Below are 13,400 nucleotides of genomic sequence, written 5' to 3'. Positions count from 1 at the left end.
AAAAAAATGTTAAGTAAATTGAAAACTAAAATAAAAAATTAAGCATTTTAAACACTGCAACTGAATTTAAACATCACAAAGTGATAATTTAGTATTAAAAAATGGATATTCATTTTGAGGTTTTCTAAATTATTTACATTATTAAATTAATAATGTTTTAAAATATATTAGTGAGCATTGGATGACGGTAAAAATAATCTCAATTTAAAATGTAAAGCATGAAATTATCATGCTAATTAAATCAGCTAATATATCAAATATTGACAAACAAACACATTAAAAAAACTATTACATGATATGGTACTGATATATCATGCACCCCTAATTTTAAGCATATATATATATATATATATAGTGATAAACTTGTTGTGTTTCGACAATTTCCCATTAAAATTCCAGATCCCATAAGTTTTTTAACTTGCACATGTTCTCACAGAAGGAGCTGGTCTGAGGTTGAGGGGACTACTGTGAATCCCTCTGAAGACAGCTCTGAGTCAGTGACTGAATGGACATCAGAACCTCCAGAGCTAGAGGAGATCAGCCAGGAAGAACTCTCACACATGCTGCTGCCAGACAGTCTCAGCCAGCTAGAGGAGTTTGGCCGCTACAAGCGCCCTTGTAAAACCCATCATACACACAGTCGACCACGGCTGTTCAGTGACCTGTGGGTGCGCATAGGAGACAGGTGAGGACACGACACATGCCAGAAACCGCAAGAAATTCAAAGCTGCTTTTTACTAATAAAACCCACATTTTGACCGTAGCACAACTCCACACCTGAATATGAGGATAACCAATGGCTATGTGACGGTGGAACCTCCTCAAACACGGCAGGAACAACAGCAAAGACGGACGCCGCTCAGAGACAGACTGAAGCCCCCTAGCCTGCCCACAAACCCCAGCGTACTAGACTCCGCTGCTCCAAACCCAACATATGCGCTGACGTGCCTTTTGGCCTGTCTCATTTCACAACTGCTTTTCACTTCCTGAAGAGGGAATGGGTCTCTTGGAAGCTCACAAACCAACTCGATCAGAATTGTATCTGAGTGACTTTGCCTGTGGTAAAAATAAATGGCAGTAAAGTACATTTAGGTACTGCTTAGATCAATTTTGAATGTCTGCCTTAGTGCCTACAATAAATTAGTTGCTGTAGTGTGTAACAGCAGACATATGTGAGACATTTCTAATTGTTACATCTGGCAGAATGGTAGTCTGTAAGAATAACAGTAAAAGAAAAACAAGAACATTTTGTTATACTTATGCAATGACTCGGACCAGACTTCATTCATAAGTATCAGCTAAGATTGTACCTTGATGTGAATACCCACACGACTGTTCCCTCCTGCCCCATTAGAGCAGACAGCAAAACATGAATGTGCTTTTTTTTTCTAATAAGTGAAATGGGGCAAAAGAAAGTATACCAAATTATCAGTATCATATAAAGGTTAAAAACCTAAATTATGTAATAGAGACTGTTATTATGTGATATGGTCACTGACAGATAACTGAATAACTTAAATAGTTCACGGAGATGACACTTATATTTTGTAAATTGTGCATTTGTTCATAAAGAAATTTTATATTTATTATTTCATGAAGAGTATATTTTCATGCATTTCTCAAGTATTAAAGTTAACAGAGTTATGTAAACAATCTTGACTCCTCACCATTAATTGATGTTTTCAACGTTGCTAAAACTTGAACGCATACTGCCCTCTACTGGCACTCAAAGCATTTCTTTTTTAGCTATTATTTTTATTTATTGTTTAAGTAGCCTACCTAAAATTGTAAAAACAGTTACGAGTTGATTTATTAAATGGATGGAGAAAATATGGTCGACACATTATTAGGCTATTATCCACATTTTCAATGATATCAAGTTTTGTGCACCCAAAATAAAAACGTTATCATTTTGTCATCATCACTTACCCTCATGCAGTTCCAAGGCAGAAAATCTTAAGGTAGGTTTCCCATACTATAAAATCGGATGGTTATGTTTAATGCCAAGTTTTGAGTATCATAAAAAAACATCATTAACGTATTCCTTATGAGTCATGAGCAGGTGAGCGAGTAATCATTCGTGTTCAACTCAAAAATGGCGCCCCTCTGACGTAAATGATGCAAAACCCCTTTTGTTCTCACATGTCATGACCGCAAGGCGGTGCACAAGGGGGAAAGCCAGTCAATAAATACTGAATTTTAGTATTTAGTGAAGTTCCTCACACAAAACTTCCGTATGGGTTCATAAGACTTGGAATATTGACCACCATTCGTATGGACTAGTTTTATGGTAGCCTACTTTTTATCTCTCTTTTTGTAGCTTGGCATTTAAAATTGTAATTCGCTTTCATTGTATTGAAAACATGTATTGTATCTGTTTCAAGAAAGGAAAAAATAAGTACTGCGTTGGAATAAAATGAGTCTAAATTATTTAATGCAACCAACCCATCCTGTTTGATCCACCAGGTGGCAGACAACACCTTTGTAACTGATTGTGCCTTAAGAAATGTTGCATTTTGATCTTCAACCTCTAGAAATACGTTCCAGAAGATGGTTTGTCTACGTTCAATAATCTTGAGTTAAAAAAATGTAAAAAAAAATTGTACAACAATATAATTTTAAGTTTTTTTATTGAATAATTTTGATATCAACCCTATAATAGGCCTACTTACAGTATTTTAATCTTATTTAATTTTAAGTATTTATAAATAAATAATTACATTACATTGACCATTTGCCCATTGCCTTTATTTTCATCAGGAAATTCTTTCTCAATTACACTTTAAAGAAACTGAGCACTGACAAAATGCATCGGTTAATATTAAATGATTAAAATAAATATAATTGGGAACCAAAAAAATTGTTTCCCACCAAATCAATACATTCCACTGTCTTATCTTATCCTATATCTTTAGACAATTATATCTTGCTCAATTGCATAGGCCTATATGTTTGCCCTTCTTATAACCAAAGGCTATTCAACTATTTTGTGTTTAAGTGTTTAAACACTTCACATCTCAAATAAATTAAATCTAAAAGCAAAACTGGATAGGCCTATCGATTTTATGCATGTCGTTTATATCTGCACCTCCTTTTGTAGTACCAGAAGTACCTCACTTATCCAGGCAGAGAGAAACAAGTTTTAAAATAAACAGCTATTTCGCCCCTTAAGCCAAGACAGGACAATGTTTGCCTTTGCTAAAATACCATTTTGCCTTGGCTTTGGGGTGTTATTTGAGGGAGTAGGGGTCCTGACAGGCTGTGACCCCTCCCTGGGCTTGGGGACAGAACGCCCACTGCATATTAATAAAAGATTACTGGGAAAAATCAATGTCTGAGCAAACTCATTAAAAATGCTTCTTTCGTCGTAAATGATTTTTGTTCTTTACCTCCACTCCGTCTCTCTCTCTCTCTCTCTCTCTCTCTCTCCCCCTGTTGCTTTTCCCCAGCGGTAATTACTTTCACAAGTCGTTTTCTGCCCTTTGAGTTGCACCGTTTCACAAATGAAGGTTAAGTTTGTTTAACCGTGCTGGATTTGCCATCCATGTTAAAGCATATAATGTGGAAGGCATGACTTGGCCCACACACCTGCAGGACCCCCTCAGCTTTAAAGCCTCCCTTTGCACGGTCATATGGTCCAAGGTTAAGGCCCACCAGGGCTAGACAAAGATGGCGTGGTTTCAGCATCTTGTAGGCTACGCCCTGGAGATGCTGAGGGTGGTCAAAATAAATGTATTACTATATTTATAGATTCTATTCACAGTATATATATATATAACTTATCTTTTGTCTGCGTGTAGTTTTGTTTGGGGCCCTCAAATGCTTTTTGCAAATATATCTAGAGTACTTCTAATTGAGTAGTGAAAGATAAAGCATGCACACAATCATCAACTCAAGGTCTTTCAAATATAACACTAATTCAGACTACATAGTATGTTTCATTTAATCAATCAAAATTTCAAGGACACGGCTATAAAACACACAAAACAAGAGGGTGGCTTTGTTCCTTACACAGGGGACTGCCATTGGAAGGACTCCTTAAGAGATCGATGGAAATAAAGGGCAATTTATTATTTCAAATAAAAGCTATTATTTCAGTTCTTTCAAAAGGAACGTCTGGATGAACACATTAGTGCATCAATATTCACCTTGAAAAACAAATACAGCTCTCATCATATTTTTTTATTACAAAATTATAATATACTATATTATAAGCAGTTATGCAAATTCTAGCTATATTTACACAAATTTAAAAAATTTAAATTTTGAGTGGCCGTATACAGTATACAGACGGTATACTGTATACTGTACCGTCTGTATTACAAACGTATACAGTTTGTTACTTTTAAAGATATTGTCATTATATTTACATATAATAGGCTACAAGTTTAACCAAATACAGATGTCAGTATAACCTCCCCCCTCCTGAGGTGACAGACATATACCATCTCAAAATATTAAAGATATACTGGTCAACAAATATATATATATATATATATATATATATATATATATATATATATATATATATATATATATATAAAGAAAGTTTCACATTTTGCTTATCATTTTAATAGTAGCCTAGATGACATGAAAAATGGTGTTATTTAAATCGGCACGTTCAATTATTTAATTTGACATATAACATCTACAAAGAAAGGTTGCACAAAATTGTAGGCAAGGTCTGCTTTTATACAATGGTTTTCGCATTGTTAGCATATGTTTTATTCTATAAATATTTGTTTTCAATTTAATTTGCTTTTGTTTCGAATTAAATATTTACAATCTTCGATTTTTTTATAAAATTGAGATGGTGCATGAGAGACAGGATCTTTTGAACAAGTACATTTGATAACCACGGTAAGTGAACAAAATTTAAAGTGTCCGTGTTTTCTGTTAGTGTTTTAACCCAGCCAATTTAGTAAAAAGTATTTTTATTCCTAGCAGACAAAATTTGGCATATCAAAGTATAGGCTATAGGCCTACAAAAAAAGTTACAAACGTTTAAACTAAATGTTACGCCATTACGCGCCATGTACTTAAAGACACTGCAATAGGCTACTACAAGAACAGTATTGTATTACAAATGCAAAGAACAAATTTATCGTATACCATATCACATTTAATGTCGCACTATGGAATACATATTTTGCCACCTAGGGAGAAAGTTTCAATAGGCAAACAGACTGAGAGTGAGGTAAGAAAAGAGTGAGTATAGTGATTCACAGGTTTTCTCGACGTTGCACCGATTCATTTATTCGTGAACAAGGGGCACTTCACTTCACGCGCTCTCTTTGATACGGACTGAAGCGAGTGCTCTCAAAAACAGACGCTAACAAATTTATTCTAAATAAATAAATAAATAAATAATTGGAACTATCGAGAGAGAGAGAGAGAGAAGAGGGGGGAAAGTAGTGGTAAGCTTCACTGACACGCACGCGAGGATCCACAGCTTTGATGCTCCAGTGATGACAATCACCACATAATGATGTCTGATAATTACATACACATGAAAGCTCGTCTGAGGCAACGAGAGAGTAAAAAAGAGAGAAACAAATATGATTATATCCCCGTAATGAATACCAATTCAAATTTTGGATTATTTTTATTCACAAAAGCAAAATGTGGCATCATTTGACCCCAAAAATGGTTCAGTGTCAGGGTTTACAAATCAACAAGCATTGTTCACACCAAATAATGTTCCATCACCGTTCACAAATAGGCTACATCAAATAAAAAACCATAATGATCTGAATTGTAGTTATATGTTTAGGAGATTTATGTCCCTCTTTGCCTTTTATTTCATCATCTGTGAGCAGACTTGGGAAAAGCTGTTTAAAGGAGCAGTGCATCATCAATCTAGAGTAATTATTTATATCTGTGTAATTTTCAAGCTCATAAATTCACACTTTGGAACTTGAGCCATGCATAAAACAATTATTTTCCTTTTCTGTTCCTGTGCACGCTAGAAGGAGGAGGGGTTGGATTTGGAAGTGAGTAGACAGAGAGTGAAAGAAAAAGGGGATGTGTGTTTGACCATCAGCGTTTAGTCCTTAGTCAGACATCAAGGCATACAAACACACACCTTAGCCTTCATCTCCCCGGGGAGTTTGCTAGAGGTCATAGGGAAGGTGGAGGTCAAATGGTCCTGGATTAAATTTGATCAAACATTGCTAATATGTGTGTGAGTGTGTTTGTTTGTGAGTGTGAGGCTTGTCTGCTAACTGATGCTCACTATGCAAACTGTGCATGCATGCACGCGCACACACACACACACACACACACACACACACACACACACACACACACACACACACACACACACACACACACACACACACACACACACACACACACACACACAGCCAAGCACATACATATGCAAATTATATGTTTAAGTGATGAGAAGCATGCACAGAAGAGAGATCAAATATTTTCCCATCAGTCAGTATCCAAACACCTGTTTGAAATGTCACAGAAAGTGTTTCAGGATGCAGTCGACACCATGGAAACGGCATAGCTTTATTTGAAGATGCAGACCTACACAAATCAAGGGCATTTGTCCTTAACTGAGACCCTGGACTGGAGACAAACAATGTAATACCGTAGGCCTCAGACACACTCTGAAGGAGAACCAGGAGACTAACTTAGAATGGGTTTAATTTGAACTCACTGGCTCCATTAACTTAAGATCTTTATCACCTCCCCCAGGTGTATCCAGGTAACCCCAAGGCCGACGAGCTCTTAAACCCGAGACAGTCAAGGTAACTCGTAACTGCAGTGCTGTCTCGTAAAAACATCCTGTTTGCCAAAGGCTGATCAGCCTCCTTTTAAAACTAGAGGACAGACGAGGAACTGCACCATGTACGCTTGATCCATTTCAGCATCTATCCCTTTTCTCTACCATAAGATGTTTTCTTATTTTCACACTTTCACTTCTTTCATTCTCAATCAGTTTCATTTGTTTCTCCTTCGATTTCTTTAGGTAAACATGTATGTTTCTCTCTTTGAATGTTTGATTGGACATGATAAGAGCAGCCATAATAAGAACTTAATGTGGTCAAAGGCCACCAGCCAGGTGTAAAATGAGCAAACAACTCTGACACACACACAAACACAGACACACACACACACACCATATTCAAATAGTCACAGTATCGTTGCATAAACTGTTGAGAAAACACAGGCGAAATAAACCTCCATCAGCCACACAGCAGCTACCTGAGAATAGCACATTGACACTGTTGTCACACATGTACATACACAATGACAACAGGTCGCTGTTTACTGCTGGCTTTGCTCACAGTCTATTTTCTCACCTTCAACAATCACTTGTTTATTTCCATTTGTAAACAAGCAAACGCACAAGCAAAATAGGAGCCATGGACACCGATAGCATAATACTCTTTCTCTCTCTCTTCTCTCTCTCTCTGTGTGTGTGTGATGCTTTTCACCTCCCACACACTCCTCTCCATCTCCCCGTTTCCCTCTCCCTCGCTCTTCTGGTGTGATTTTGCTCCTCTGCTCTTGGCATTATAAATTCATTGTGCACAGCTTGTGCTTGTAAGCTTGATTGAAGTGACGGGCTCTGGTTCCTCCGGCGTGCTGGCTGGAGGGTGCTATAGCAAATGGCCCGATGGCACTGTTTGGATAACACTGACCTCTCTCCCGCTGCCGCCGCGCGCGCCTAAGTGAGCGGTTTTATGGGACTCTGGCGCTCGTAAGTGGAAGGGCAAAAAAGAAAAAAAAGAAAAAGAGGCAAATTGATCAATTCAGAACTGGAGAGAGGAAAAAGATCTGGGCGATGGTTTCGGAGCACATTGTAATTTCCACCTGCCCCCTTTCCTGTGAACAAAAGTGACAGCTATCAAACTCGATTGCTGAGAAGAACACAAGAGCCGAGCGCCTGATCTGCATTCTAGAGGCGCCGTTGCCAGGGTGACGTACTGTATGTGGCGGGAAAACCACTCGCGCCACTCCTTAGAAATGGATATTCGGGTCTTTTGTGCCATGTCATTATTGTATTTATCAAACCAATCGCGGTCGCACGGCCACTCACGCGGTGTGCCACATATGGGTAGCCGAGTGCCAATGGGTTTAAATGTAGCGATGAGTGCTGATCAAAGACAATGAGATTAATTGAGGGGCGAGCCTAGGTTTGCATAAAGAGATGTGTGGGTCGTTAGGATGAGCAGAATCCCGGTGACGACACCAGGCTACGACATAGGCCTAAAGCGTTTCACGCCTCAAAGCGAGGCCTCGAATCTCGAATCACCTGTCCATCGGAAAACCTTTTAACGAAATTCCCTGTTAGTTTAGATAGGCTAGTTCATTTTAATGAACAAACGTGAAAAGGGCTGGCCATAATTTCGGTGTCCTTGTGCTAGGCTAAGTGCCGTTTTTATGATGTAGGCTAAATCAAGACAAGACTCTTCCTGTCTCGCGCTCACATGCGCTTTTTTTTATCTTTTTAAAATAATCGTCTTTGGTCTTATGCAACATCGTACAAACCAAAAAGTCAGTTAAAAAGTTATGAGGATCGCAATTATGGCTCGTCCCTGGAGGCGGGCGATCGTAAAATATCATTGTAACTCTCACATGGCAGGTGCTTTTAGCGCAGCGCCATTAAACCTGTTAACAGGGAGGAGTCTGTCGTCTCACTGAGAATGATATACGCTGAGAGCGGACTTTTAAACTAGAACGTTGTTGTTGTGTTTTAATTAAAACGACGGATCCCTCCCCATTAATCAAGAGGTAGGGAGGTAAAGGAGAGAATTCAAGTAGGTTTAGCGATTTGACAGTGCTGAAGTCAGCAGAATTTTCCAGCAACCCCTCCACGCACGCAACACAAGGAATGATAGATAGATAGATAGATAGATAGATAGATAGATAGATAGATAGATAGATAGATAGATAGATAGATAGATAGATAGATAGATAGATAGATAGATAGATAGATAGATAGATAGATAGATAGATAGATAACTTTTAGCACCACTGACATTGATTGATGGCGCTAAATCATATGATATCATAACGAATAGTGGGCTAGCTATGACCATGCGCGTAATTTGCACGGGGGTTACGGGGGTCATAACCCCTTCAAAAATCAGATCCAGCTAATATAACCCGACTATTTTTATTTGCCTGAGGGAATATGTGGCGCATATTTATTTTTATTTTCTCGCTGCAGAAGAACCAAGGAACTTCACAAGGATTCGAGGTGTCCAGGGAGCCGGGCGTTGCATTGTATTCAGGGGTCACTAGGAGGCGCTGTTGAACACGGCTTTGTCCCTGTCTCCATTCTTCAACACCGAAACTGAAAGCGTCTGCAGGACAGGCAATTTATCCACCGCGATTAGAGAACAACCCAGATGGATGAAATGCTTAACAGTGGCTTTAATGAAATATTACAAATTAGACATCTAGCGTACTCTAAACCTGAAATATTACTAACAGAGAGACATTTAATTGTGCTTATAATACACAAAGGCCTAAGTGATTGATCTACAAGCTCCACCTAAAATACCAAGTGTTGAAATTACTTATTTGAACCAGTTTAGTGCTGAATTGGGCTGTTTTTTATACAGACATGAGAACCAACTCATAAAATTAAATTAATTTTAATAATACACTTAAAAGAAACTAAAACTGAAAGTAATAAAATAACGTTTTATTAAGAAAAAATAGGGAAAATACATTTTGAGATGCACAACATTAATTAAGAATAGCCTATGACTTGATTTGTCATGTCTTTCTCTATTGAAGTATTATCCTCATATGAAATGTATTATATGATTATTTAGCAAGTGCAATCAAATGATAGGCCTATGCTGTGCAAAAAAAAATGGCAGGTGAATAAAGTTTAAGTCAATATTTTGGATTTAGTGTGACGGTTGACCAAATCCATAACTCAGCAGACTCGTGTGAAATAATTACGGGGAAGCTAAGAGAGGATCGAAGAGGGTGAAGAAATCCAAGTGATTCAAGACTTTTCACGAGGTGCCCTATAGAAATGTCCAAACACCAGTGAAGGACATTGTCCTCCCTGGTCACCTCTCAGCGTCGATATTTCAATGGAATGCAAATCTCGGGGTCTACAGGGCTTGCTATGGGTGATCCATTGATTTGGGATGAATACAGTGACTACTTTCAACCCCTTCACAGTTATTAGGCCTAATAGAAAAACATAAAATAAAGGGAAGAAAAGAAGAAGGGATCCGCACAAATGGTGCGAATTGCTCGCCTCCTCCAAGCCCTCTCCAGCAGTTTGGCAGCAATTGCATTCCTTTGTACGACAACTTGTAATCCTCCCCTCAGCATGCCAAGAAACACACAACAGATTTATTGTCCCAGTCAACAAATCGTTTAGGTCATCCCAAACCTATTACGGCCTAATGCAGCGAGAGAAAGAGAGAGAGAGAGAGAGAGAGAGAGAGAGAGAGAGAGAGAGAGGAGAGAGAGAGAGAGAGAGAGAGATGAGAGAGAGAGAGAGAGAGAGAGAGAGAGAGAGGAGAGAGAGAGAGAGAGAGAGAGACTCCAGACCCAGCTCTCCCCTCGGTCTCATCACACGAACCAGTGGTTTCAAACACCGATGAGGAGCACAGAGCTCGGCCTCTTTGTTGAGACCCCGAGCTATTCATGCCAAATACACTTCTGAGGACTAAACCACTTCTCGAGGTGGGCTGGTACAGGGCAATGAACACGGCGGATTCTCAATCTGCACTTCTGTGGCGAATGCGCGAGCTGAAATATAAATAAAAATATATTTAATTACTTTTAAAATGGCTTACCATTTGTGTTGAGATTCGAGTTGTCTAGCTACAACAATTAGACAGAGAGACATTATGACATCAAGCCAGCAAAACGGACCCGACCAACGAAGTTAATTCGAAGATAATTTAATTGGAAAGGAATCACATTACCGTTTAGCCAAAATGTCTAATTGACCTGTGTCTGTTTAAGACGGTACTGGTGGCAAGAGCACGTCCTCAAGAAACGGCGCTGAGACGTCTGTTAGTTTTGCGTGCAAGGCTGTTAGTCCAGAGAGAGAGAAAGAGAAAAGAGGAGACTAGAGCCCATCTGCTCGCCTTTGTGTCGCACAATCCAAGACTCCAATGAGGGGTCATCAGAAGAAGAGACAGGTCGCCCGCGGAGAAAACCACTGAACAACCAAACACGTTTTTTGATTCCATTCGTTTTGTTTGGAAACACACATTGATTTAATTCGCGCGTTTTCCATGTTCCAATTTCCAGGTAAAATGGGGCACTATTCTTTCTACAAAGACAGACCAAAAAAACAAAACAAAAAACAAAACAAAAAACATTTGAGTAGCCTATAGTTCATAGCCCACAATAAATAGGCTAATTTATAGCCCTATCATTATAAAATATGAAACATATTTAAAATTGTATTATATAAATGATTAGGCCTTAAATATATAGGCCTATCATAATAAAAATATTAACTATACATTTATATTCTATATAATATCAACATAATGGATTTCTCTGATTATTTCCAATAGTGAAATCCCAATTTAATCTCAACAAGGTTACGTCTTGTTTTGGCAAGGAAGCAGCAATTATGTGGCGATTACAACAATATTACAGTAATGAAGCGTCAGGCTTGCAAAATAAATCGCGGGGATCAGATTCCGTGTGAAAATACATTGTTTGTTGTGAAGTTAAGACAACTGGCAAAGTCCTGCATAACTGCATATATATCCTGCACAACGGTCCTGCAGGAAGATCAAACGCTGTCTCACTGCCAAGCCTCGGTCCAATGGTCCTCTGTCCTACTGCTGTTAAACGGAAAGGCTTGAATTATTACCTAGATGTTATTAAATAACATGGCAGACTCTCAAACAACACACACACACATACAACTTTGCTGCTTGTGAAATAGGCCTAAGACACCGCACACATGCAGGGGCTAAATCAGGATTTGTGTAATGCCGATTCACTCTGATTTTAATTGTGCGTTTCCTTCCTCAAACTGCAACGTCATTTTCTGCAGTGATTCCATTACATGACATCATTCAGGGAGCATGAAACGGATGAAACGTCGGCGGCATCTCCAGCTCAATTCGGTGTGTTAGTCGGCTTGGAAACTAAACTTAAAACATATGTTCGTGTGGGTTTTCTTCCTCAGAGCCACTTGGATAGTTTTGACGTGTCTTTTGTGCGGACTGTGAGAAGCAAACTGACGGTTAACTGTGACGTCGTTTATAAAATACATTTTTGGACTTGGATAGTGTATAGCTATGTGTAGCCTATAAGCTATTAAAATATGAAGTATAATAGAAAAGCACAGCTGATGAAAAAAACTTGATGTAGCCTATAAACTGCAAATCACCACAGCCAATAATAATATAGGCTTAATAACAACAATAATAAAGGCTTAATAACAACAATAATAATGGTCCATTGCTATCAATATAAATGTACTTTGATAATTTAGAAAATTATGATATATGTTTAATTATTTACACATCAAAAGCTTTTATAACAATATTGATAATAACAACAATATTATTAGCTATCCTATTATTAGTAGTGAAAGTAACATTAAATAATAATCAGTGCAGTAATATTGCATATGAAATATTGTCTTCAAAACCCAACTAAAATCTGCCCACTGCCTTCTGTTATTAATTTAGATTTGTCAAATTTAATTTTCCGTCTTTATGCGTCAACTCTAATAAACCGTGAATTTTCAGGAGCGAGTTTGTAAGTTGTGTTTGGCAAAGGATTGTGGAGCTTTTCACGATCTGACTTTCTTTAGTTTCAAAGGCTTTATTTATTCATTTATTTCATTCATAATTAATTTGTCTTCCCCGGGCAGTCTGTAAATAGCTGAGAACTATTATATTTCTGTCCAAATGGACAACTTACAGCTGCTTTATTGAAAATAAATCAGGTTTGGGGACACAGAAAACACAGACTCTTTGAAGAAAGCTGTTCTGGGTGTGTTTTGAGTTAGGCATAACGTTTTACGCGTGTCAGAAACTGAAGGAAATCCTGAAAACGAAAGAATATATATTTTCAGCAGTCTCGATTATTCCAATACGTTTGGTTGTCAGCCAAACAAAGGCTATTAAAATCCCACACTTTCCAACGCTATCTCACGACCAATTCGTACAGACATTTTTTAAAACAGCTGGGTTGGGTTAAATCTATTGTCAGATTAGGAATATGTTCCTCCACAGAAGAGGGCGAATGTGGTGCTGAGCTCAAATAGCATATAAACCTACATCAGAATAAATACATTATATTGTGAGCCTTTACTGTGTCTTTTGAACAGTCTTTCCACAAACTCAGCCTAGCACACTATGTAGCCCAGCGAGTCACATCATGCCCCGAGACCGAGTAGCCTATGCTTTAATTATTCAAAATTA

General features: G+C 38.2%; 1 protein-coding gene across 1 annotated transcript in view; it reads left to right on the top strand.

The window, feature by feature from the left end:
* The window catches only part of trabd2b (TraB domain containing 2B), a 57,160-nt gene extending 55,507 nt beyond the window's left edge, over nt 1-1,653 (top strand). The window contains exons 6-7 of the mRNA XM_056252344.1: nt 437-685; nt 765-1,653. Of these exons, the coding sequence (XP_056108319.1) occupies nt 437-685; nt 765-990 (475 nt within the window). The 3' untranslated portion in view covers nt 991-1,653. The remainder of the gene's footprint in view (nt 1-436; nt 686-764) is intronic.
* The last annotated feature ends 11,747 nt before the right edge of the window (nt 1,654-13,400 follow it).

The sequence above is a fragment of the Rhinichthys klamathensis genome, unplaced genomic scaffold (assembly GCF_029890125.1).
Source record: "Rhinichthys klamathensis goyatoka isolate OS25496 unplaced genomic scaffold, OSU_Roscu_1.1 h1tg000094l_1, whole genome shotgun sequence".
In the NCBI taxonomy this organism is placed as follows: domain Eukaryota; kingdom Metazoa; phylum Chordata; class Actinopteri; order Cypriniformes; family Leuciscidae; genus Rhinichthys; species Rhinichthys klamathensis.
Note: the sequence above shows the minus strand (reverse complement) of the source record. Positions and strands in the feature narration are given on the sequence as shown.